This window comes from Clinocottus analis, unplaced genomic scaffold (genome assembly GCF_023055335.1).
Source record: "Clinocottus analis isolate CAN_PGR_092001 unplaced genomic scaffold, fCliAna1.0.p SCAF_6, whole genome shotgun sequence".
In the NCBI taxonomy this organism is placed as follows: domain Eukaryota; kingdom Metazoa; phylum Chordata; class Actinopteri; order Perciformes; family Cottidae; genus Clinocottus; species Clinocottus analis.
This window is the reverse complement of record NW_027176218.1, coordinates 2,938,560-2,965,777: the sequence shown is the minus strand read 5'-3', so window position 1 is coordinate 2,965,777 and position 27,218 is coordinate 2,938,560. Positions and strand designations below refer to the sequence as shown.

Genomic DNA, 27,218 nt, shown 5'->3' with positions numbered 1-27,218 from the left:
TGCAAAACAATGTGAAAATAGAAAAATAACTTTGAATCGCCTTGTTGTTGAAACGTGTGATAAATAAACTCGTCTTGCTAAGCTTCACTTTTAATAGAACGTATCAGAAAATAAAGTTCAAGTATCTCAAACTTTACTTAAGCTAACAAAAAAACTAAAGTATTTTTTATCAAACTTAAATAGCCGACTGGAGTAAATGTACTTCTATTAATTTAATACTTTTCTTGTAATACTACAGTAATGCAATTAAAACTACCATTACGCGAGATAAAGTCACAGTACACCTAACGAGAAAAACAATCACCATATACGTGAATATTTTTTGTATTACGTGTTTTCACCATATCATGTGTACAAGAAGATTTAAACCGTCTGACGCCAGTTTGTTTACCTTCTCGTAAAATCCAGTCCGGATTACCCATGATGCCTTGCGGCCAGCTATAAAAGCTCCCTTCCTGCCGCTGCGGTCCGCAGACTCGCTGCTGCACGAGCGGAGCGTCTGACACCCGCAACGCGAAACGCACGAGGCTCCTTCTTTTTTTTTTCTTCTTCTTTTTGCCTTAATTTACGGATGGTGAACTCGTCTGTCGAGTTTTTATCCAACAGCAATTGTTTTAGTTGTCAAAAAGGAGCGAAAGACCCGTGTTTCCTCGAAGCTATCATGCTGAACACAGAGGAAAGGTAGGAGGCAGCTCTCACGTCCTTCTAGAAACGACCAAACAGGCTGCGGATGTCAGCGGCTGTAATTAGTGCAGCTGAGTAGTTTGTTGGACATTTTACAGCGTTGAGCTTGTTTTAAATAGTTTGCCTTTTACTTTTTAGCTAAATGGCAACACAGCAGGAAAACAAAGACGGAGAAGCAGTGCAGGAGGAAGTATTTAAGTATTTTACGTTACTGTATTTAAAGTAGCCAGTCTAAAAAAAAATACTCTTTTACAGTAATGGTCTTCCTGAATTACACGTTATACTACAGGACAATAAAATAAGTATCAGGCAGGAGAATCTACTTTAAAGTTCAAAAAGTAAAAGTACTTCCGTTTTTGAATACTGTACTTTTATTGACATTGCAATAATCTAACGTTATAGACTGCTGGGTTGCTTAACCTTGACTACTGTAATAATATAGCTAATATAACCTATTAGCTGACTTCTATTTTGTATAAATAATACATTTAGAAAGTAAATAACTCAAACCTTAAGTATGTGTTTTTTTGGGGAGGGAGAGAGTACAATATCTGCCTCTGAGATGCAATAACAAGCATAAGATGTAAAGTACAAGTACCTTGACTTAGTGTTTTAGTACAATGTGCAGATGGAGTACTGTACACAGACGTAAACATGTACACTTAGGACTGGATCCTGCGGAGGATATCTAGAGATGCATTAGACACAACATGATAATGTTCTTGTTCTAGTGCACCACAAATACAAAGTACCCTTGAACATGTAATATTAATAAGTAAATGACGACTTATTTAAGTAAGAAGGTCTCGACCCCACACAACACGCGTGTTTGTAATATTTTAAACCCCTATTCTATGAGTTTAAATCCCTAAGTATGAAACTTTTGAACTGTCATTGTCTGTTCCGGTTGTTTGTTCAAATACTGTCAGACAATACTTATTTTCACTAGTGGTCAATCTGTTTGTAATGAAAGGGGCAATCCATCGTTTTATCTGTATAAATGGCCCAAAAGATTAGCCTGCTTGTTTTTAAAGCCGTTTACAGAGTCACTAAATAGAGACGGTTGCAGATTTACATTGTGCCCGCTGCAGCCATCCTGTAGCATGCAGTGACCTCACACACTGTGGTGTTTTGGACTGGATGTTCCTGCCGTTGCGTCACCGTAATCGTCCTATAGGGACTTGGCACGGGCCTTGTTTTTGTCCTCTGTGGGTTTTATCATTCTGACGTGCAGAGAGGGAGAGGTCCATTGATGCTGTGAGCCAGACCGGTGACTATATTAGCTCTCAGGCTGTTATGGCCGTGTCAGCTGAAGGCATCAACTGGCCTAGAATCAGCCCGGTTGCATAACCTCCCTCCCCTCTACTGTTCACTTTATCAAGTGTGTGTGTGTGTCTGTGTGTGTGTGTGTGAGAGGCGTGCAGGGAGGGGGTGTGCATTCAGTCAGAAACAGCTGGATTATCTAACCCCGACCTTACCGAGGGTGTTAGATAACTAAGTGCTCTTTTTTTTTTTTTTTTTTTTTAATTGACTGTCAGATTTATCTTTTTTTCAGCGGTCGCCGTGAGATTCCGGATCGGAGCGCTGTTTTTGAATTTTCCCGTAAACGAAACCAAAACATTAAACTGTGCCGACCGGTTTCATGTGGAGACGTCAACCCTCGGCTGTTGTTGTTGTGGTTGCGCTCAGGCGAGGCTGTGATGCAGACAGTAGGCATGCAGCTGAGTAATAATGGCCTCCAGACGGGCTTTAAATTAACTTCATGAACTTGAGGCGCTCCACATTTGCTGCGTACGGTTTATTCTTCATTCGGTTGGTACATGAAGTGTAAGATAGTAAAACAAAACAAGTGCACAGTTTCCCAAAGCCCGAGTTGACATTAACGTTAATGTCAACCAAAGAATTAGAGCTAAAAGAATGCATTGGATATTCGGGGGAGACTTTGTCAACATATAAAAATAATTGCAGAAGTAGTTGCACTCCTCCCTTAGCCATCCAGTCATGAGAAACTGAAACCAGTTGGCCCTCATGTTTGGCAATTTTACACAAAACAATACTTAAAATATTAATTTGAGGACCAAAATATCAACAAAGGAGTGCTGATTTATTTTCTCCCCATCTAATTGTTTTGACTGTTTCAATAATCAGTTTATTAGATGGTCAAAAGTTGACAATTGTGGGGTAAAGTGAAAGTGTCTGTCATACATTTAGTGCCGTTGTCAGTGTGCGACCACTGTTTGTTGTTGTTTTCTTGTCCTACAATAGAAAAACAACTCGGTGGTTTTTCCCCTCCAGGTGTTTTTGTTGAAGCAGGCGAGTTGGCAGCTCCTGGTTTCACCCACTGAAATATAAGTATGCCAGACATTTCTTCTTTCTTTCTGTGCACCACCCAATGCAAAAATGCCCCCACAGATGGTTGTGTGCCAGACACGCCCCTCTTTGCAGTCGGATGAATCACTTGATGAGCTTGTTTTCTGCAGCCGAAGCTCGTGTTTTCTTAAGAGCTGGTAGTGAATAATGGCGGATGCGTCCTTCAGTTTGGTGTCACACCGGTATTTATTGTTGCCGTAGTGTGTCCAGAATTACACCGACGCAGGTGTCAGAATGCATGTTGTGTTTTGAGTGTGTTGTTCGGGATGTTTTTGAAATGATCACGTGCGTGCGTCCTGTTTTGGATTTTTAATTGTGATAACTATTGGACCCTCCCACAGTGGCACATGCTCACATTTGTTTTCTAATTTGAATCCTCTGCTCTGAAGCCTGTCTGGTCCTTTACACTTCTTCTTTTTTTTGTTTCTGTTGTCTTCTGACTGGGAGCACAGCGACAGTTTGGCTCCGGGGGTCAGCTCAACGTGTTTTGGCCCAGGGATACATCCGTCATTACTCGAGGAACGAGTGCCTTTCCTGTCTCTTGTCTTGACATCTGTAAAGACTCGCCGCGCTGCCAAACTTCCAGGGGTCCGAGGAAGTCCGACGACTCTCCCGTTTTACTTTCCTGCCACACGACGACGTGTTGTTTATGTCTTCAACCTGACCGCTTTACTTTGCGGGCTAACAAGTTTGTTTATGGTGAAAATGAGCATTGAAGTTGAGTCTTTTTTTCCATTACTGAGCTGGTAGTTACAGTGGAAGCAGTTGGGTTTGATGTGGTTTTTTTTTTAGTCTTCTTGGACAACCATGCCAGAGCACTTCCTGTTTTGATTGAATTGTGTGTTTCTTGGCTTTCGGCTAAAAATTTCTGCCTCAGAAATCTGCCAACTCGGGCTGTTCATCCCCTCAAACGTTGCCTGTTTTGAGTCTCACTGCAACACACAGATGATTAAATCCTCACAAGCATATTAATGCAGCCCCGGCAGTCTTGGAAAACGTATCCTAAATTCAGTTTTTAGGGCGACCGCAAGACTTATTAGAGGGACTTAAAGGCTGCAGCTCTGCAACTGGAGTGGCTTCGCGTGTGTGTGTGTGTGTTGGAGGCTGAAATGTCAGAATACAAAAGTGTTGCCTTTCCAAACAAGCTGGCATTTCCATCAAGGACAGGCTCTTCTGTCTGTTTCTGGATGGACAGATGGAAAAAAGAGGAGCAGGTCTTGGCCAGCGCGCTAATCTCTTCCTCCATCTGCGTCCTACCTGTTGTCTTTGACACAGTCTTCATCACTATTGTAAATAAATGAGGGGAAACCCACCTATACTGCTTTTAAGGGGACAAGATTTAAGCTACCTTCTGCTGCTTCCCATGTGCTCAGACCGAAAACCTCAGGTTATATTTTAATTTTACAGTAACGTTGAATATATTCATTTATTGCGACGTTGAAACCGCTAAATTCATTGCATGTTATACTTTTGCACACAAAACCTGCTTGTAAGTTCATGCATTTATAATATGAAAGTGTCACATTGCATATGTTTCCTCTGCATAGATAAGAACCAAGAAGTGATGCAGCAGTTGCTGCAAAGCCATAAGGCCCCGCATAGTGAGCTTTGTTTGCCATCACTCGCCCTCCTGGCTCGTACCGTGCAGATCAGGTTGTTCGGGTTACCCGTTCTCGTCTGCAGGGAAACTGGCCTCACGGCTCGAGAGAGACGCACACACCTGTTGGAGTGTTTGACTCGATCATAACAGCATTCACTCGGCCGCTGGGTCGGTCTATCTGATGCAGTGGCAGATAGATTGTGTCTCTTCGGGGACAAATCGTAGGGAAGCTGAGGGAAAAACTTTCTGCTCTTTGTGAAAAGGCCACAAATTGACAAAATGAGAGTCCCCTCCCCCTTCCTCGCCCTCGTGCCCGTCTGGCATCGTCGGCCCGGCGGCCGTCATGTCTGGCTTTTGAGATGCGCGACTGTAACTTAAAGCGGCAGAGATGTGTGCCCTCCTACCCCCCCTCCCCTCCAAAGCCTCTCATGCTATTTGAAGAGGTGTTTACAGATCATGCGCTTGTTTACGACGCATGCCTTCCACCACACGCACAACACGTCCGCGACTCCCCGAATGCGGTTGTAAATCATTAGGCTTTAATTCGGCCTGTCGTTGGGCTCGTCGTAAACAATCGGGACGGGAGTCGCTGGACTGAAACTTGTTGCCCCGCGTCGCACGTTTGCACGGCTTTGTCCTTTTATGCGCTATGACTCAAACTTGTATTAATTAGGGGGCGGGGGGGTCACAGGATTGGAGCAATATGCCAAAATCTATATTTAACCGACTGGTCCTGACTATCATGACGGCTCAGTATCATGTTTAAGGCCACTAAGTTCCAGCGTGTTTCTAAAGTCAAGAACTTTTACCTTAGCACAAATCATATAAGCGAAGACACCTCCCTGTCTTTCTGGGAACGCACGTCGCAGCAGTTTAGGGCGTGCACCGATGTGCTGATGGACATGCTTTTGAAAAAGAAAATATGTTTTTGTATTCCATAAACCAACATACACAGACTCAAACATGCAGGGCTCTCAAAATAATAACTGATGCACGTACAAATTACTCTTATTCTCTCCTCAAAGCCACCAGACTTGATCGGAGAAAAAATAACGCTCGACAATTTTGTAAAACACATTTGAATTTGAACTCGACAAACAAAATAAATCTCATCAAAACCTTCTCGGTTTGCTGTTTTTTTTTTTTTCACTGGTCCGTCAATCACCAATAATAACCGAGACGTGACGTTAGAAATGGGCGCCGTGAGTGAGGCAACAAGCGGAGAGGTTTTCAGAGCAGGTTTTAGTCACGCGGTCCAAGTTTTCTCGTCAACACGCGAAGCTTCTGAGGTTAAACAAGTCCAGTGCATCTCCTTCCTCATTACACATGTATTGTGTCTTGATCTCCTTCTTTGTTGGCGCTTTGCTTTGTTTCTTGATGTGTTTCTGCCAGCTAACTGAAGAATAAGATGAAACAAATGTGTATTGTGAGGGATCCAAAGTTGCTTGCCGTAAAGAAAAACAACTTTTTTAAAGTGTAGTAAAGGTTTAAAATGTCCAACAACTTCCTTCAATAAGCTACACAAACGGGTCCCTTTAGTGACTGAACTTCTCACACAGACAATTTCCAGACAGTTTAGGAAATACCGAGTCATATATTTTATTTTTTTAGAGCACATAAAGGAGTGGAGCTGCAAATCTAACAGTCATGTTTCTCCTTTTCCAGTTCCTGGTTATCGGGGCCGCGGTTGCCCGGCTCCATCCCTCAGTCCCCAGGGCCTCTGTGGTGTTCCTGATGCCCCTCACCCACAACTGAAGATCCCGAGTGGGCGAGGGACGGTCAGGGATCACTCTCTCGGAGTGCTACTACACAAGGTGACGGTCCTCGACTTCACAACAAGAGCAGTCAAGCGTTCCTGGTGACGTCTGCGTATTTGACAGAAAACAACTTAAAAAAAAACAACTGAAGCCAAAACCCAACGTGCCGCTTGTAAAACTGAGTTGCAGTGATGTTTACAAGCAAAAACAAGCCCATAATTGTCACAATAACTTGTGATGAAGAGAAACAACGCTGGCTGAACTCATTATTAAAAGAGATATGTCATTGTCCTAGACATTTTAATTATAGTTAAGTACTTATGTTAAGTGCTTCATTTCTCACTACTCTAACTCGGTGCATTCAACAACTTGCTAATGAGTTGTATCCTCATTTATTATTATTTTTTTAAGTTTAAAAATCCGTCTCCTGCTCATGATGAGCACCTGCAGTGGATTTTTACTTGGCGCTCAAGTTTTACATTACGGAGAAATGTATGTTCCCGAAGGGAGAACTTCAGAAAGTCAAACAATAGAGATATTTAACCAGAGGAATGTATTGCGTAAACTTCTACACACAAACTGTTTGTGTGTGTGTGTGTGTGTCAAATTCTACCGCAGACATGTGACTGACTGTCCCCGGGGATTAGAGATTTAGGATCAGACGGCTCAGTCACAACTGCCACACTAACATCCTCATCTGTCCTCAGCGAGCAGAAAAAGAAACCACAACATTCTGACATTACTGCTTCATCATACTTGGCCACAGACTCTCACATACCTCCACATTCATGTACTCTTGTGTACTCTTGTGTACTTGGGCGTGGAGGTTATGCAACTCGGTCTAAGTTGATGGATGAGTCTCTTTCAGTGTTCACACACATTTACATGCTCGAGGTTCATGACGAAGACGTCGCGCCAAAATATTTTCAATGTATTAGCGAACGTCTTGCAGCGCTTTAGAAAAACAAATTAAAAACACAAATGATCTACGGCACATTTATATTGTAATTAGGTTGCTGAGTGAGCTGATGAAGACAGAAGTGGTTCGACCGCACGCCAGGCGACCGCAGACGCAACACGCTCTGCTGCGTCTTCACGACGCCGTCACCACTTCCTCTTTTATGATTTCATCTCGGAAGCAGAAAAGCTGTCTTCAGACATAGTTCTAATTTTGTTTTGTTTAAGTTGAAACAGCTCAGTTTTCTGATGTAGAAGAGTAAAACATATATTTATATCTTGAGTTTGGATCAGTTGAGGAAAAGAGAAAATGTAGAACATTCATTCTTACTGTAAAAGTCGGGTTACAAGCTGCTACTACCTTCGGTGGGTGTCCCTCGCTGTAGCAAGCTAGCGCTGCTGCTGCTAGCTCCCCGCTGCTGCTAGCTCCCCGCTGCTGCTGCCCGCGTCCCTGCTGCCCGCGTCGGGGCGGGTCTCGCTACCTTTTGGTGGTTGTCGGAGAGCTAGCAGAGAGCTAGCAGAGAGCTAGCAGAGAGCTTTAGCGGGTAACTAGTGAGGGACTAGCAGCAGCAGCGCTAGCTGGCTACAGCAGGAAGCTAGCGGGAACACCGCTAGATAGTAGCGACTTTTAACCCGACTTTTACGGTAATTACTTTTCAGGATTTATGTAACTATAGTTTATATTTTTATGGTCCAATAGAAGGTATTTTTTCAAAGAAAGTTAAGGACATGAAACTACAAACTGACAACTGGCTCGGAAGTGTCAAGGCCTTCGCTTCCGCTAAAAATGTTTCTTTGCATTCATGATGGGAAAAAAGCAATGAATTGATGAACTAAATGTTTCGTCCCCTTTTTTCCCGTCCACCCCTTCAGGATGAGAAGTTAACGGTGACGCAGGCCGCCCCGGCGAGTGGGAACCCCTCTTTTCTTCGCTTCAACTACCAGCTGAATGAGCGCCGCTCGGCCTTCTGGGACACGGCGCTGTCGGGAGACAGCCTCTTCCTGGAGATCCCCGTCGGGCCGCTGGCGGACGGGAGCAAAGAAGGGTAGGAATGCATTAAGATCCCGAATTCAGAACGCACAAACGCCCCAAGCATGAGTTTTTTTATCTGACACGAAAGAAACCTAAAGGCTGCAAAAGGAAAGTACTGCAAGAAATGAAATGTATTTACAATAAAGTCTCTACAGGGCACCATTTTAAGCTTGTTAGGTGTCAGGCCATGATGTTTATGCTAGACGATTGTGTTTTAAATAGAATTAAACCTGACCAGACCAGGCGAGCAGAGCAAGTTAACCTTTATGGTTCAAGTAACCATACATGGTCACTTCTGCACCCTGTACATATGACGTCTTTGCCTGCTATAATCCTTAATTCCCCACAAGGATTATCTTAACTTATTAATTGCATTTTTTAATATATATTTTGTTCTCAATAAACGGGCAAGGAACCAAATATGGTAATTTTGTGGATGTACATTTTCTACCTAAAAATATATATATATTTTTTTTAAATGTCACATTATGTCCTGCAAAAGCGCTCTAGGGTTGACATTTTGAATTTCAAAGTATTTCAATGGGTGACCTATAAAGAGTTAAGTCTGCACACCATGTGGGTCTAAAACTACACACAAGAGGCTGTGATAATTATGGCTCTTTATTTTTATTATGCGTGTCAAATAAAAAATGGATGCGAATGAGTTTCTGCTTTAATTGCCCGGGCTGGAGCCGGGCTGTAATCGATGCCAGAGCAGAGTAACCTTGCCTGCTGCGGGCTGAGAGCCAGTCGGCTGAGCAGCCAGGCTCTGCAGCTGCCACTGCATCATTATGTAACGCTGAGGCACTAAAAAAAAAAAAATACATTGTGTGCATCATGGTCTCTTTCTCTCTGTTCATCCTCAGGCTAACTGCTCTGCTGGCGTTTGCGGAAGAGAAGATCAAAGTTAACTACGTGTTCCTGTGGTTCCATAAAAACAGAGAGGATCGATGTGAGCAGCTCTTCTTATTTTTAAAATACTGGTTCATGTTTTATTTGTAGAGGCAGGGTGTTGCTGCTTTTATATACATACTGCTTTTAGAAATAGGAATGACTGGATTAACCAGTTATTGGGCCCCTGCTAAGCCTCCACAGGTTGGCACAGGTTTCGGTGCAGACGTCTGTACCGACGGTTGCTTCTTTACTGTGACGACAGGACGCCTCGTGCGCCTCGATGCTGCCGGCTGCTTGTTCGCCAAAAGAAGCTTAATCCTCCCTCCTACCCTCCCAAAAACCACAAAGCATCAGATTCTACTCCAACTGTAACTTAATTGTCTCCAAAGGGCAATGTGGTTTGCATCACAGGCTGACTTGATCATTAATTATAATAGAAAACATGAAACTGAGAACAAAGATATGTGAAACACACGCTCACATAAAACTATGTCTGTCAGTGACGACTTAAACGAGATGTAATAAATAGATGTGTGTTAATAAATGAGCTTTCGGAGGTTTTTGGAGACAGCCAGGCTAGCTGCGTCCATCTGCTTCCAGTCTTTATGCTAAGCTATGCTAACGTAAGCGCAGACGAATGCAGGGCGTTTTCGTCGCCGTCGTACTTTTTGTTGTGCAAATTCCCTAATGAATGAAAAATGAGTTGACATCAGGATCAATGTTGCCTCCTTGTTGAGCCTCTCGTCTCTTTTTGTGGTCCCGCCCCCTCCAGTGTCCATCATCAAGACGTTCCACTACATGGGCTTTGAGATGGTGAAGCCGGGCCACCCCATGGTGCCGGTCCGGCCCGATCTGGCCTTCATGGTCTACTCTCTGGACAACGACAGCAGCTCAGACGAGGAGTGACGCCTCCCTCGCGGAAAACACGCCTTCTGACTGTTTCCTCCTTCCCCCCCCGAGCAATCGAAGCCTTCCTCGGCTCTCGCTCTGACTCAAACCCTTTAAAGGACCCTTCAACCCTTCACTTCTTTTTTTTTTTTATAGACTTGTGATTTAAAGGGAGTGTTTGGGACTGATGGGATTTCCATGTGATGCAGATAACCCCGCCTCCTTCACCCCCCCGAGGAGCTCTGCTGATTGGATAAACAGGGAGAAGCGTAGCTTGAACTAAGCCATCACGTTGCATCTTGGGATTTGGGCTTTTTTTTGTTCTCCCCCCCTCCTTCTGCTTCGCTGTTCCTCTCTCGGTCGCATTATTTGTTTTGTGCTGCCGTTGAACAAGACGAGCAACTGTTTGACCTTCAGGAGAAGGCGGTGTTTTACATTTTAAAATTCATCATATCTCTCCTGACACCTTCAACCCTTTTTTTTTTTTTTTTTTTTTTTAATAAGAGAAAATACTCTGGTTTGTCGTCGTGTGCAAGCTGCAATTGTTTCGGGGGTAGAAAGAGGGGAATTATGGTTTTTAAAAAATGGTGTTTTGATGTGATGAAAGCCTGATCTGTCACTTTTAACATTAAGCCACATGGAAGCATTAATTTTCAGTTGTTTTTGAGGCATCATTCCAGCACACGTCAATCACTCCAGTTCTTGTTTCCCCTCATGTTTTTATCTCGTCTGCCCAAAACACTCGAGCCACAAAAGTGTAGATACCCGGTTAGTCTGTCAAAGCAAAAACACAGCCTGAATGTTGAGCTGTCGGCTCGCAGAGGTAAACAACCCTCTTCCCCCTCCTCCTCTTCCCCCTCCTCCTCTTCTTCCTCCTCCTTCCTCCTCCTGTGCAATAATCAACCTGTCAAGCTGACAGGGTGACTCATTGACAGCGGGAGAGAGGACTGCCTCACTGTTTCACTTTACACAACACACACACACACATTTTAGTTGTCTTCAGAGGTCATAAACTGAATGCATGTTGGTGTAGAATCAGGATTAAAGAGAAGCTCCACTTCCTGTTACTTTGCATTAAAATGTACATACAATGTCGAAACCCAGTGAAGCTAGAGCCCCGATTTCTGCTGAGCATCCGTCGTAAAAATAAACAAAAAACAACCTCATTGTTCTTCTAACAATCCGGATGAAAGTCAAAGAGGTAAATTCTTTTATTGAAAACATAAAACAATAGAATTGAAGGTGGACGTAGGCGCAGACGGGCTGAAGCTTCATGCAGCAGTTGAAAGTTTGATTGTAACGAGGCTTTTTTTTGTGCCTGAAGAGGAGAGTGCAATGTTCCTTTGTTTTACTCTTAAGTCTTATATTGAGGAATGTGTTTCCCCCCATTTATCTAATGCAGTGCACATTCAGACCCAAGCTATGGGAGGGGGCGGGGCTTGTAGAGGTACAACATGAGGCTTCAGATGATTTACATATATGCAATTTAGATTTTTTTTTTTTTTTAAAGGAATCCAGTGCAGGTTTTATTTTAGTTGACAAAAAAAAAACGCCAAAGAATCCATTCTGTCTGTATCATGCTGTCGTTTTTTTTTTTAAATTATGCTTTTAAAAGAAATCAGTGTGCTACATAAAGCAATATTATATAACCAACATTCCCCACGCCAGCCATACTCGCCTCAGAGGACGGGGTGGGCGGGGCCTTGTCTTCTTCTTCGTCGTCTTTTTCTGCTGCATGTGATCAGATCATGCAAGTCTTCATCGCTACTGATTGATCCCCCGGACTATGAGCTGATTGGAAATGTCAATATATACATTTGTTTTTCTTTATCTCAGAGGTATATTTTTATGTATGTGTATTTCTCAAATGTTTACTGTGATAGTTTAGGGATTTTATTTTGCTGTCAGTGACGTAGTTTTAGCAACCTTTCAATGACAATCCATACTTTTTTTTTTGTCTTGTAGGGGGGGTTGGGATAATAAAACGTATCTTTAAAGGCTGTGTTTTTCAGTTTTTGGGCGTACGTATTGTGTTCTGTACACTTTATCTGTCGCATCTTCTTGTTGCAGGGTTTTGTTTTTGCAACAGTAAGCTCGCCTCTGAAACGAGAAGACAAATGTCTGGGGCACAGTCGTCACGTAGCCTCTTGACATGTGTCAAATGGCTCAAACGCACAGACGGATGCATCCGGTCCGTTTTCAAAATAAAACCGGCCTTAATTTCTTTTTTTTTTCCTCTTCAATTCTTTCTGTGCAGCCCGATGCCAATGGGACGTTGCGTCACTCGCTCGCAGACGAAGACGTGTTTCAGCGTGATTCAACAGCTTGGCACTAACGCGTAAATCCTTTTAAAGGAGTATACTGGTGTTGTTTTCTATTCCCATGTGACTATAAATGCACCTGGGCCGGCACAATTAGTTTAGGTTCCGTTTATCTTTTTTATTTGCATTGCGTCATAGCTTTTGCAAACTCCACCTTGCACATTTTTTATTTTATTTTTTTGAAAAATGCACATGTGAAAGCTCCAGGCTTTAGATTTTTGATTTAGAGTCCACGCAGTTAGTCTGTCTTTGTTTATTCCGTCTCCCAGTATAACCTAATTCAGCCACTAGTGAACGACCACGAACCACGAAACTAAAGATAAATGTATCCAGGAAGATACTGTATTTGTCCGGGAGGACGGTGGTGTAGTGGGTTAGGCAGACGAACCTCACGCGGGGGTTCCGGGTTCGAGGCTGACATCAGGGCTTTCCTCACAGTTACCTGAGTGGAGTGAGGATCCGCTCAGGCAGCGCTCTCCTCGCAGGCTTTCCTCACAGCCTCCTGAGCGAAGAGGCTCCGCTCAGACAGCCATGGCCCGAAGTACAAAGTCTAGCGAAAGTGAATGGTGTGTGAATGTGACTGGGAGTGAATGTGAGTGCGTATCAATAATCTATATAATTCGCTACGTCTGCGTATGTTCACCTGCGTGCAGCGTTCCCGCTAGTGCACACACCGCCAGGGGAAACATCCTGTATTTTTAATTAGTGAATCTACTATATTACTATAGTTGTAGTACATATAGTATTTATTAGTCATCTATATTTATTATCTATTTTGCTTTATATAATTTTGTTTTCTTTCAAAAATTATATCCGGATGCTCAGTTGAGAATATTTTTTTCCACAATGGGACTGGAAAAGGACAATACTTTATGAATCCCCAATTTGTCTCTAATTGTCATAACAATTGCAAATTAATTTTCTTTTCTTTTTTTAAAATTTAAATTTAGATAAATAATTGTTTGTGCGAGCTAAAATAGACTCTGAAAGAGGCCTTGGTTCGTACACCTGATTGTGAAGCACCTGAGTGCTCCCTTGTCTCTAAATTGCATCACCGTTTCCTTCACTTGCGTCCTTTCCTTGCCTCTGGATCAACTTCAAGTCCAACGAAGCAAGCCACGCCAGAGGCGTTCAGATCTCCTATGTTACCTTTGATGCTACCTCACATTCCCGTTTGTGACACAAGCTTGTGCGTTTGCTATCTTTAAAGTCGTCGAGTCTGTGCGTCACAAAAAAATGCCCAGAGGGAATTTCTTCAAATTCGGCACAAGCGTCCACTTGGACTCGAGTTATGGCCGACAAACGTGCTCTGTGAGGTCACTGTGACCTTTCACTACTTGTTTGACCACTGCTCCCTTGTCTCTAAATTGCATCCTCGTTTCCTTCACTTGCGTCCTTTCCTTGCCTCTGGATCAACTTCAAGTCCAACGACGCAAACAGAATCATTACCAACGAAACCTCCGGGTCTGAAAAAGCAAAGCCAAAATCAAAATGCTTTAAACCTGCATTATTTCTAATGGCCAGCAGGGGGCGACGGTTCTGGTTGAACTCTGTCAGATTGCATAGAAGTCTTTGAGTAAATTAACTTCTCTCTTGATTTATTACCTCAGTAAACATGATTTTATGGTCTGAGTCTCTAGTTTCAAGTCTTATTTAACACAGCATGATCATTTAGTAAATTATGATCCCATTTAGAGTGAAATTTACCATAAAGCAGAATGTGCTTTAGGGCGGGGCTGCCTTGTGATTGACAGGTCGCAAGACAACGGCGTTGTCTGGGTTTTGTTTTCCTTTTACAACTTTAACACTTAAACACGGTGTTTTCAGTTAATTGTAACATTTTTGGTCACCTACAAATAAAAAAAAGTATTTGTAAAAAAAAAACAAGATGGCGGCAGCCATAACGCCAGCTGTTTGGGGCCTTCTTCCCTCACCGGGCGCAACGGTGCGTTGAACATCTGAAGTCAGGCATTCAAGCTGTGTCACTAATCCCTCTGACGCAGATAGTCCCCCGCTGGCCTTAATCTCACCATGACTTTACATAAACTCACCTCAGATTGAGGCTGATAAACCACATCAGCGGCACGCGTACGTCCTCGCTTCTCGCTTTCTGGCAACCGGCAACCCAGCAAGTCCACAGCTAATCCGCTCCAAGGAGACTCCTCTGAAGAGCCCGGCACATGCCTTGTACGTGAATGGAAACCTACTTTTCCATGACCAAACATTTGGTGAAATCTCATGTGGATACATGAAAAAATTGATAAAATGTAAACTAAAAATGAGACTTCCAAAGCTTACAGTAAACATTAAATGACACAAATGAATGAGAGACAATAGTTTGATTAAAAGAATAAACATTTATATAAATGCCTGTATGTATGCCTGCTTATATTTTGAGTTTCTTTCTTTTAAAAGCAAATCAATTATTTTAAACTCAGTGTAAATGAACGTCATGAACACATGAATATAACACATTTACATGACTTTTGGGTGTTTATTTTTTTTTAAAGGACTTTTCCAGGCCTGGAAATAACCATTTTAACCAAATTCCATGACTTTTCCAGGTTTTCCATGACCGTAAGAACCCCGCAGGTGGCTGAGTACATGTGAAACCTACAAACTGGCCAGTTTTTCGAGAGATTTTCGAAAAGAAAAAAGCTCCCTGGCAAGATTTGTTTTCACAAAACCATGCAAAAAAGATAGTAGTGTCTTGTGTGTAATCCCATGTGGGATGATGGGATGATGGGTCGAAATAAAATAAAGAAATACAATTCATATTATGCACACGCATCACTTTCCCAAATTCCAACTATTTTATGTAGGCATGTTACATAAAATACAGATTAAAATCTATTTTAATCCCAGGTTGAAAATAAAATACAAAATAGGAAAAACACCAAGGGGGTGAGAACTTTTTCAAGATACTGTATTTCAGTTTCTTTAAAAAAAACAAATAAATTAACAAAATCATTATAAAATCAATTTTGATTGAGTGAAGAATGATGAAGAGAAATAGATTCAGCGATTATCTTTGGTAAGAAACTGTAAAAAAATAAATAAAAAAAAGTCCACATCCCTTTTTATATCATAATGAAAATGTGCACAGACATTAAAACCACCATCTCTCTCGTCAACGACTCGGCCAAACCCAGAAAACATCAGAGTCAAAGAGAAACTTCCTGTTTTTTACAGCGAGGACTGAAAAAAAACACCCAGCCTCCCAAACGAAGAGGAACATACTTATCGTTGCGTCATCGTGGCCTCCATTTCATAACGGATTAAAAGTATGCGTTACACAATTCCTGCAGAATACATGGAGAGCATCTGCTCTGTCCTCAGGCAGACGCACATTGAGCTGTAATCCTGTAAAAGATCTCAACATGTCATGAGAGTAATGGAGGGAGAAGTCATTTACAGATTGAGCATTGAGATTCTTTAAAAAAAAAAATGTTTTTAAAGCTGTGAACTAAATGACAGCATATGTTATAGGATATTAAAATGGTTGCTTAATGGAAAACTCGCCATCTACTGTTTTAAATCCACCCTGAAGCTCGCACGCTCAGTGCTGTTTGACTTTTCTATGTCATTAAATGTATTTATATATATATATAAAATACTTCTAATAGACTTCTTCGGCCCCTGAAATCATACAGTGGGCGGAGTCAGGCTCCGACCTTTATGGTGATGTCACTTTTAACTCGTTGAAAACTGTTGAACCATGTTTGTCTCCAGACCTCCTTTACTGCTGTGTTTGAGTCATCGTAGGAACCCTAAATTAATTTTAATACTTGTGTTTATTGTATGTATTTGTTCAGCAAAGTCTTGGGAAAAAATGTATATCTGCAAAAAAAAATACTTTTAGAATACATTTTGATCGTAACCATGAACATCCAGCATGATATGAGCCAGATTCCCCAAAAATGTCTAATGGAGCGGTCAAGAAGACACCTATTTGGAAATATTAGGACCTAAAGAATCAGAATCTGCAACAAGAATCACAATAAAACAAAGACTTGACCTGTTAGGAAGGAGTTTCAGTCAAAAAACGGTGTTGTTTGATTAAAAAATGACTCATTTTATGCCAAAAGATTGTCTGAATGGGGCATGCTGGGACTTAAAATGGGCACGGGAAGATTTTTGCGTGCGGTTTTCAAAAGGTTAAAGCTGGACATCGTTCCCCACTGATCTCCATGTGCTGAGGAGTTTGTTCACTCATGAAAACAATAACTATGTAGTCGATGTTTGAGACCTGCAAAGTCACACTTCCTCTTCTTGCACCGTTATTGTATTTTTCTGCAACATTTTGGAAAAAAGTGTAGTATATTACTTTCGATATACCACATTTCCGACTAATTTTGAAGTACTTTGTCTATTTAAAAACATAAAATATGACTCTTTATGAACTTTTACAATACCATTTCAACATCAAATTTGTATAAGAAATTGACAATTAAAGAAAAAATTGAAGTCAATAATTCATCAACTGGATTTATTTTAAGAAACAACACAAACGCAAACATACCTGAAGAGTCACATTTCGATCTTTCACACACACACACACACACAAACTGCAGCGCGACTACTTGTCCTTCTCCTTCTGCTCCTTCTGCTCCTTCTCCTTCTTCTCCTTCTCCACTTTGGCCTCTTCGGCTTCGTGCTTCTTGATCAGCTCCTCCACTTCCTTCTGCTTCAGCACTTTGATGCAGGTCTTCCCGTTCTCGCGGGTCAGCGTGGCGATCTCCACTGAAAACAACAGCGACCAGGTAAAGTGTTAAGAGTGTGCACGGCTGCGGGTTGTGCGTCTGTACGTCTTCATCCTGTAAACTTCAGTTAGACGCATTACAACGTGTTGGGAACGAGGCGCAGTGCAGAATTCCTTCGAGAGACTTTATATTCATGCTTTTAGCTCGTTAGAAAGTCCTCCTCACAAATGGATGTTTTCTAAGAAAGCACCTGAAACAATCACAAAGTGTCTGAAACTGTTGTCTTGATTCGGGTCTCTCTCTTGAAGACACCATTGCTCTGAACATATCTATCATTTCTACATCTTTCTAACGACTCAGATCTGCACCTTTCTCTGCAGACAGCTTGCTGACGTCCATGGTTTTGTTGAGGACCTTAACGGCGAGCGCCAGGGCCGTGGACAGTTTCATCTCTCCCTCCTTGAAGTCCTGCTTCAGCATGGAGACGGCTGCCTGGGAGCACAAAGAGCACAAAGACACAAAGTTAAAAATCACTCTTCTAAACGCACCGTGCTCATCGTTGGCGCTGCAGACGCACATCGTTGTCTCATATCTGCTCCTGAACGTGCAGCTTACTGCTCTCACCGTCACAGAAACCGGACGAAACGGCTCGGATCGCATCAGGTTCTGTCAACGAGGAGCGTAAAATGCCAAATATCTCACCGACCACGTTGACTTTTGTCCTTAAAGCGTCGGGGTTGGAGATGCGAGCGCCACGAGATCGAGCACAAGCGTCAATAATAAGAGTAATCATTGTTAGAATCCCTGCGTGATCTAATCTGCGCCGTTTCATTAACTCGCTCGGCGTATTTGTCCTCCCTCTTTCGCCTTTCCACCATTCGCTCCTCGGTTCAAGAAACCAAAAACTAAAACATGCATGCACAAAACTTTGTGCGCAGCCCCGTGAAAAGCTGCTGACATCAGCAAAGCCGTGATGAATCAGGAATTGCACAATTAGTCTCCAAGAGTTGGCACTAAGTCGGCCACGGCGGGTTTATTGTTGTTGCAACAGCGCCCTCCAGTGTCAAAGGGTGGAACAACATTTTTTTTTGTCATCACACACAAACACAGACACACAAGCATGCGTTGCTCTCGATCACAAGCAAAGACATTGTTAGACGAGCGCTTCGGGAGCCGGCGAGACTCACGGCGCTGTTGTTTCCGATGCACGTGGCCTTCCAGCCGCCGTAGTTTCCGCTGGGGTCGCTCTGGTAGAGCTGGAAGCCGTAGTGCTTGTCCCAGCCCATGTAGAGCAGCGAGACCCCGAAGGGACGCTTTCCTGTGAGAACACACAAGCGCACACACACACACAAGCGCACACACACACACACACGGTGAATTCACAACATTGAGTCATGTCGAGCGTCTGATTTGTATTTTTTTAAACCACATTCTTTTTGAAACGTATTTTAACGACAATGCTTTCATATGAGGACCCGTTCACGTCATAATTTCAGTTATTTCTCGTTGTAGAATCCCGAATAGTTCGGAATCAGTATGAGAAGAAACACTTCCTCAAATAATCAAAACTAAAGATCATGATTTATAATCTAAATCACAACTGACACAGTCACAACTATGCAACACGATAGGGGAAAAAAAGTGCAAGAGGCTTCTCTCAACCTGGATCTTATTTTAATAATCAGGACCAGCAGCGCGAAGCTCCGGCTGTCCAAATAAAATAAATATATATATGTATATATATATATACACACACACATACATTTGCAAAAAAGAAGAAACAAAGCAGGTGTTTTCATCAGAAAAGTCGACTCTGCATGCAGATTAAAAAACAAAAAAACACTCCTCTCCTGACGCCGTTTCCGTACCTCCGAACTGCGTGTAGGCCTGTTTGATGTCGCACAACGCCGTGACCAGCTGCTCGCAGGGGATCGGCTCCTGGTACTGCAGCAGGAACCTGCAAACGGCACCGCGATCGCATCCACATTCATTATTTTGTCCCGCGAGACGCACTCGGCACTCGGCGAGGAACCTCGAGACGGAGAGAGCTCACCTCTGCGCGATGAGCCTCAGCTCGTTGGTCAGCACGTTGGCGTCCGATGTGATTCCCGCCACGCTGCACGCCATGTCTCTGCAAAGGAACACGGGGAAGACGGCGGGGGAGGGGAGCGGGGGGGCACATTCATCTTTAGCCACGCTTGTGAATTTGATAATCTGATTGTGACTCATATTTAAAACCCAAAAGCCCAACTCACTCGTTCAGCTTGTAGATTTTCTCAGAGAAAAACACCTCGTCCAACAGCTTGTGGATGTTCCTCCTCTCCGCGGCCAGCAGCACGCCGTCGCTGGCGAGGATGCCCAGGCAGGTGCCGGCGTGGCCGATGGCTTCCATGGCATACTCGACCTGATACAGGCGCCCTGCGGATGGACAACGACGCGAGAGGCACAGAGTTGAAATAAAACAAAGATGCTTTCTTTCTCGCGTGCACGGTCGAGGAGCTCTTACCCTCCGGGGAGAAGATGGTCGTCCTTGAATCGTATCGACGGGACTGGAAGAAGAAAACAGAAAGAAAACGCATGAAAGCTTAATGTAACGCTTACTTGACCTCCACATACAGACGACAAGGAGTTACGAGTCATGTGGAGGGACGAGAAGCAAACGTTGTCTTGTAAATATCTTACAGTTTGAAGATGACACGCGGCCGGAACGGGAAACTAATGTGTTGGGTTTGCTCACGATGACTCTTTATTTATCTGAAGAGGTTGTTTGTTCTTTCTCTCTCAGTTATTGAATATGCGAGTGCGCAGAATATCACGAAATCTGCTTGTGAAATCAGTTGAGTATTTTAGTTTTTCGGAGGAAAACTTGAAATCCTCAATGAAACATTTCATTTAGCGGATGCTTTTCCAAAAGAGACTTAAAATAAATGCATTTAACCATGAGTACAAACTCAAGAAAGTACAATTTCTTCAAGAAAACCAAACTACCAAGTGTAAGAGCCGTTTTAGTGCTACTTTAACTTTACGTTTAAGTGCAACCTGTAAGCTTTTCATTGTATAGAATAAGTGTCTGTTATCTGTGCATGTGACAGCAAAAACATATTGAATCTTGAAACTTTTTTTATTCAAGATATCGTCGAACAATTCAGATTTAGAGCATCCGTGACAATGCGTTGTTGTTGTTGTTGTTGTTGAAGCTCCTGGTGGCCTAGCACCTCACGGACACTTTATTTTTTTAGTGTTTTTTAGTTTTTTTCTTTTTGCATATAAAGGTCATTCGAGAAACATACTTAGTAACAGTCTGAACTATTCCTCCTCTCAAAGAGCCGCAGGCTGCACAGATGTTGTATTTAATGTGATAAGAAAGTCTCCTTACGTTAAAGGACGCTAAGCTAAACACGTAAACACTGCGCATCCTACAAACTCTACAGTTAGCTCACTCACCATTGTTGCAGACGGCGGTTAAACTCTTCCTCTGCGGAAAACAAGACACAAAAAAGTGAATTGACCAGTTACCCAGCTAGCTTACGAGCTCACACGCTGACAGATCTGCTTGGTCATCTGCTCGTGAAAGAGAAAGAGACCGAAACGTCTCTAATTCAACTTCCGGTTAAAGCGAGCGAGACTTTTGACAAATGTTTTTTCACACCGCTCAAGAAAGAAGCCGCTGGTGTTGTTTTAGACACTGTTACGATATTAAATTGGTTAAAAAAAATTAGAAACTGCTTACCGCTTAAAGAGCCGTCTGTTGGGCGCGGTGTGATGACATCACAGAAAGACGTTACGTGACGTCATATAGGCGCCCCACTTTTACTTATTGAACACATGTACTTTTTTTTGGAATTTAAAGACAATTTTTTGTTACTTTTCACGCAACACATGACTTTTAGTTAGTTCATAAAATATTGTTTTGTATATACTGTAAACAAACAAACAATGTATTTATTTATTATTAATATCATCTTGATAAACAATCATCAGCAACATATTTGTATTGTCATATGTTAATAGACAGTTAGTTAAGGATTACATTTTTTTTTAAATACACTTGTTCATTGGAAATGTGTTTGGAACGGACAGGGGGACTAATACAGTGAGCAAAAGCAGTTTTAATATTCATATGGACATGTGAGTAGTGTTTTAATTAATTTCATGAAATAACAACAACAGTAAATTATTATTATTATTATTTATTGTACATTTCATGCAATGCCAACTTACTGTGCATATGAAAAACAACACAAAAAGCTATGTTAGTGAAAAGGCTGTAACTTAAATATTAAAGGCCTCTGCATGCAATGAAGTCAGGAAATGCTGGTAGAAGACTTGCTGATGGATTTGAACTGCATTTTAATTTAAATTTAAAAAAAGAATGCAGATAAAACTTCTTGATATTCTTGATTGATTTATACTGTATTTATTGGCTGAGTGGGAGAGCCGGCTGTGCTTTTATGTAACTCATAGTTTCACCACTAGAGGGCCGCCTCGGCTTGAATGTGTGGTAAAGACCAGGAGCGTCTCCTTTAAAGGTAAAACTACAGGGATTTAATGCTCTCTTTCTGGAGATTATTTTATAAAATTGCCCAGTGGAGACTCGTCTTCAGTGTAAAAGTCCTCAAAGCGCGCAGAATCAGGAGTTCGTCTGTAGGGGTGCGGCTCTGTAGCTGACCTCTGACCTCTGACCTCTGACCTCTCTGGTCAGGTGGGTGGCATGGTGTGCACGCGTGGTCCCTTTTAATTCAGATAGTGTGCTGAGTCTCTATTCCTGGAAGCTTATTCAGCTAATTTTCCGTCCACATGAATTATGACTAATGAGTGACACATAAACAGTCATCTCTTCTCTCAGCCACGTAGTCTGCTGAGGTTTTATGAGGACACATTGCCTCAAAATAGACATTTTAACATCTTTCATTTCCTCACATATATGGCAAACTCCACCTGGAGGTCATGTGAGGATCCAGTACGAATTCAACATAGACCTTTCTCTCTCAGCCTTTTGGATCGTGGACCATACGTATACAACGCATTATATGAATAGTTTCTGTCATATTCATGTATCGTGCTGTAACTCTGTTACGTTGCTCATTCTGGTCACATGACATCTGTTGCTTCTGTCCATCCGGGGAGACGGATCCTCCTCCGTTGCTCTCCCTCAGGTTTCTTCCCTTTTTTCCCTGTGAAAGGGTTTTTACAATCTTTATTTGGGGGAGTTTTTCCTTATCCGATGTGAGGTCCCGGAACAGAGATGTCTATGTGTACAGATTGTAAAGCCCTCCGAAGCAAATCTTGTATTTTTAATTTTGGGCTGTACAAAATAAACTGAATTGACTTGAAGTCATACATCCCAGTGTTGCCACAGCCTGGCAGCCTACCTTGAGAAAATCAAAAAAGAATCACATCCTCACATTGTTCTCTCTGAGAATTGGCGCAGTAAAGTGGAGGGTTGCAGCTGCAGCCCCTCAATAAACAACCCATAACGCTGCTCTGTTTATTCAGCGATGAGGAGTGTGCTGCGGTTTTGTTTCTTCTTCTTGTTCCGAGCTGGCTCTCAGGTCCTCCTGGATCTGCCCGAAGATGCAAAGTTTATAACTCCTTCCCCATATTTATCTTGTGAAGGCCCCTGGACACGGCTCCCACATTGTTCTCACTACAGACAAGTCGTTTCCACATTCGAGCTGAACCCAAAACATCTTCTCTGAGACTTAATCCCCCACATTGTTTAGACATACACGGCTGGGTGATGGATGTGAACTATCCAGTCTCTCCTGGCCTCTATTTGTTTAGTTTGTGGGTATCACTTAAGTGGCTTATGTTGGTTTAATCACTCTTTCGCTGCCAGTGTTGGAGGCCAGCTTCAAATTGGACTTTTATTGGCCGCTCTTAGTGGTGGCAAAAGGTGCTCAGCAGCAGCCAGGTGAACCAGATACACCAAACATTTACACACACACACTCAGTCATACTGGCAAACGCTGTGACTTTTCACTCTCACGTGAATAAAGCTGCCAACGATACTTGAACACACAAAAAAATCTGCTTTAATTCCTTCCATCTGCTCTCAGTAGAAGGTCATTAGGCCCAAAACAGCATTTATGTTTCTTAACAATCTTGTTGCATGACACAGTGTTTCTCAAATTTGGGGAAAATGAATCTTTTTTCATTGCAGACATTGAGAATTTTCACTTTTTCAATTGCTGCATTGCATTCGTTGCTGGAGAGTTATCAATAACTTTTAGAGACAAAATGTAGTAAAAGCTGCCAACTCAAAAGTATAACACAAATATAAGTCGTTATATTATTGCTTCAACAATTACAATGGCCTGAACGCTCACGGCGAGTCCCCTAAGCCCCTCCCACCCGCCAACGCAGACGTGGATTCTAACTTTTGAGGGCCGAAGGGAGGATTTCCTTTTCAAAATGTCTGGCTGGTAAATATGTCACCGGGGCTGGAAGCCGATCCCATGAAAAACAGGTGAGATGTTTTGAAACTCGCCACGGGAGTGTGTGTATGTGTGTGTGTGATCTGTTTTCTCCCCCTCGCACACACTGGAGGGTAAAGAGGGTCGATCCCCTGCCAGCAGAGGTATTGTCTGTCACCGGGAAGCAGCACCTGCAGTGCTTTACTAGAGACCTGCTGCTAAATCTTCTCTAATTCGATTCACCAAAGATTCTCTGTGTGTTGTTTCAATGCTTCTCAGAAGGAGCTCAACACCTCCACGGCGACGCTGACCTTTCAACTGACACATCCAGTATGACAAAGAGGAAAGAACCTGTTACTCATTCACTTTATTGTCTCGACAGCACTCACTTCTCACGTACACTAAATATGCATTTTAAGTCCTTTGCCAACGTCAAGTCTCTACAGGTGTTTCACATGTTTTGGTCGCCCCTGATCCTAAACCACCGACAGTCCACGTGTGTGTACACGACCAACGCTGCCAAATATCAGAATCACTAATCTACTTTTGAATCCTTTCCCCACGGGGACGGGCGCTTGATAAAGGAGTACTCATGTGTTTGTACTGGAGGAAGTTCATTCCCCTGGAAACATAAGTTACAGACATCTGTTTCCTAATGTCAATCTATGGGGAAAAGTATTTTTGGGCCCACGCTCCGACCCAGAAGTTGTAATTCAGTAATTCGACAGGTTTTCTCCTCCAGGCAGCTTGTGTTCACCGTCTCAGTTAAGCGTGCTAGCATGCTAATATGTGCTAATTAGCGTTAAACACAAAATACAGCTGTGGGTGAGTTTTGCGGCATTGCTTGAGTTGCGCGAGAGGAAATGTTCTTTGTAGTTGATCCCTTAACATTTCCTCTCGCGCCATTATCAGGCCAACATATCCAACTTAATACCGCTAATTAGCAAAAAGCTAATGTGTGCATCAACTGTCATAACAATCCATCCGATAGCAAACATTTCAAGCCCAAAGTCATTCATAGTCTTTCTCTGGGAACCTTTAAACATCTGTAACAAGTTGTGTGCAAATCCATGAAGCATTTGTTAAGCTCATGATTAACTAAAGAAGAAGTTAGAGGGTCAAAAAAGACATCAGAATTCATCCTGCAGGGATTTTAGCTTTTGTGGCTTTTGTTCTAGTTTGTACATGTTGCTTATTGCGCCTCCCACAAAGAACCAGAAAATGCAACATGTTTAATAACATATATACAAAAACATACATCTTACCTTATAGCATAGATGCTATGAATTGTGCACTGAAAAGCAGAAGAAAGACAGAAAAAAGGCTTTGTGTAAATATCCGGCTCAGTTTTGTGTCTTTGTGCATCACATGTCTGAAGAGAAAATCAATTGTTATCTCACAGACTGAAATATTGCTTCGTTCCCAACGAGAGTACTAGAACATAATACACAGTGAAGTGAATGAATGAATAAATAGATTAATACAGCGAATTTCAGGGTAAAAATAGGAAACATGTTCATGTTTTTTGGAGCATTGTCATATTGGATCACTGTTAATTTCCTCGTAAAAAAACAAATAGTAGTTGTGCATGTAGTATTTATATTAGGGAAAATGTAGCAGAATACCACATATTGAAGATGTTTTTATTGTTATACTCCACAGTAGTCACAGTCTGGTTCATCCCACATGCAACTTGTGTTTGTGTGTGTGTGTGTGTGTGTGTGTGTGTGTGAGGGGGGGTGTCCTCAGTTTAGGCCACACCCCACATGTCATGTCAGTCATGTGCTGAGTGACACGGCCTGTTATCAAACCCGACATGATCTCTCTGTTTGGACCGAAATGAAAGGAGAAGAAGAAGAAAGAGAGCAAGAGATCCCTCATCGAAGTGACAATTCCCATTAAAACAATTACTGTTGTTCCTCACAGAGGAGGGTCCTCGCCAAATCCCACCCGCCCACAACAACTGTGATATAGCTCCCACCCCTACGGCCCCGGCGTGGACGCGCAGTGCGAGTGCACGCGGCGGTACGACAGCCAGGCGTTTGTGGACGAGAAGGGAAAAAAGGAGAGAGAGAGAGAGGGAGAGAGAGAGAGAGAGGAGTTGTGAGAGGAGGACGGCGTGACGGGAGCACCCAAAACAGAAGCTCTCAGGAGTACGACCCACACACACATACACACATACATCCACACACGCAGACACACACACACATATAACACCTCCACACACACGCACACACACACAGATAAGCGAAACCGAAGAAGAAAACTGGATCATATCTACAGCGGCATTTGGATATTTGTGCGGCGGGATACGTGGTGCGGACTGTTACGCACGACAGCGTTTCTCTGCGGTAAAAAAAAGGAGAAGAAGAAGAAGAAGAATCCGCTTTTTTTTTTTTGGACAGGAGGCGCGCGGCTCGCTGCTCTTCCTCGTCAGAGAAAAAGGGTTCGTAGCGGAGAGATTTACGGAGCAGAGGACTGACGGCACCGCGGAGGAGGTAAGCCCCCTTTCTCCCTCTCCTTCTTCCCCCTCCTCCTCCTCTTCCTCTTCTTCCTCACCCTCAAAGTCCTCGCAGTGTCCGCTGTCAGTAAAACGGAACCAGCAGAGCTCGTGGTGCGGAATGTCAAACCTCCGGGTTTCAAAAAAATAAATAAATAAATAAATTACGGGTCGCTCGCTGTCCGTCATCCGAACATCCCGCCCCCCTCCCTCACCCACGAACCCACCGACCCACCTCCCCCCATTCAAACGTGCCATCGGACCACGTAGCGCGCGTGCTCGTGAAAAATGGATCGACATGGTCCAGGTACCCTCCTCCTCCTCCAGCAGCAGCCCGTGCACGTACCCTTCCTCTCCCCACCTCACCCTCCATCGCCCCGGATCAATGTCACACTTTCCTTACATAATAATGCGTTAAATGTGCCGTTACAGATGTTGTGTGTGGCCTCCCCCCCTCAGCCACATCTGGACGGCTGCAGTGTGTGTGTGTGTGTGTGTGTGTGTGTGTGTGTGTGTGTGTGTGTGTGTGTGTGTGTGTGTGTGTGTGTGTCCGCGTGCAGCGGCAGAAATAGAGGGTGACGCACTGGATGATGATACCGTTCATGGCTCGATTCCTCCACAGAGCTGTACTGTCGCAGAGGAAGGTTGCGGCTCTGAGTGCTGCTGTGCAACAGCAACAAAAAGGCTGCAGAGCTTCTTTTGACTGTGTGTGTGTGTGTGTGTGTGTGTGTGTGTGTGTGCGTGTGTGTCACATTACTACGCGCTGTTGAGAGCTGTGACGGGCGGTTGTGACATTCTTCGTCATGTGTGAGGAGTTACTGCTGCTTCATCACACCGCTGCTGCCTGGTGGGGCCTGGCCGAGGCTTTTATATATAAATATATGTGTATATATATGTTTATTTTTTTACAGCTGGACACCAGGATGTTCAGCTGCTGCATGTGTACTATTATCCTGTGTGTTGTTGTGTGTGAAAAAAAGGCAATTTGAAGTCGTCAATTCAGCCTTTCTACTGCATTCAGAGCAACTGATGAATGGATTGTTCTACAAGGTAAACAGCAGATTAACCGACAATGACACCAGTCAATTTAAACAG

General features: G+C 43.0%; 3 protein-coding genes across 16 annotated transcripts in view; 2 read left to right on the top strand and 1 right to left on the bottom strand.

Annotated features, from left to right (window-relative positions):
- Nucleotides 1–490: 490 nt before the first annotated feature.
- oaz2a (ornithine decarboxylase antizyme 2a) lies at nt 491–12,194 on the top strand. Its single transcript, XM_068603532.1, is given in 6 exon segments — nt 491–681; nt 6,320–6,386; nt 6,388–6,468; nt 8,242–8,414; nt 9,268–9,353; nt 10,068–12,194. Coding segments are annotated over 6 exon segments (651 nt in total). The 5' UTR covers nt 491–571; the 3' UTR covers nt 10,202–12,194.
- A 4,769-nt stretch (nt 12,195–16,963) lies between these two features.
- On the bottom strand, nt 16,964–20,984 carry psma4 (proteasome 20S subunit alpha 4). 2 transcript variants are annotated; one of them, XM_068602835.1, is made up of 9 exons: nt 20,938–20,984; nt 20,652–20,682; nt 19,714–19,756; nt 19,463–19,625; nt 19,261–19,338; nt 19,076–19,164; nt 18,395–18,525; nt 17,576–17,699; nt 16,964–17,247 (listed from the first exon to the last, which is right to left on the bottom strand). In XM_068602835.1, the coding sequence occupies exons 2-9, from the start codon at nt 20,652–20,654 to the stop codon at nt 17,084–17,086; spliced, it is 795 nt and encodes a 264-aa protein (XP_068458936.1). In that variant the 5' UTR covers nt 20,655–20,682; nt 20,938–20,984; the 3' UTR covers nt 16,964–17,083. The 2 variants fall into 2 exon arrangements, with proteins under 2 accessions (XP_068458936.1, XP_068458935.1); XM_068602834.1 differs by lacking the exon at nt 20,938–20,984 and having other exon boundaries at nt 20,652–20,890.
- Nucleotides 20,985–25,651: 4,667 nt separating this feature from the next.
- Nucleotides 25,652–27,218, top strand: part of LOC137803638 (unconventional myosin-IXAa-like) — a 117,399-nt gene continuing 115,832 nt past the window's right edge. For all 13 annotated transcript variants that reach the window (XM_068602297.1, XM_068602296.1, XM_068602305.1 and 10 more), the window contains exon 1: nt 25,652–26,121. The gene's annotated coding sequence lies outside the window, so the exon portion shown is untranslated. The remainder of the gene's footprint in view (nt 26,122–27,218) is intronic.

Coding starts and splice junctions, on each gene's coding strand:
- psma4 (XM_068602835.1), bottom strand. Junction 19,339..19,462: donor AAAATCTACAAGCTGAACGA/GTGAGTTGGGCT, acceptor GTTCCTTTGCAG/AGACATGGCGTGCAGCGTGG. Junction 17,248..17,575: donor CAAGCTGTCTGCAGAGAAAG/GTGCAGATCTGA, acceptor TGTTGTTTTCAG/TGGAGATCGCCACGCTGACC.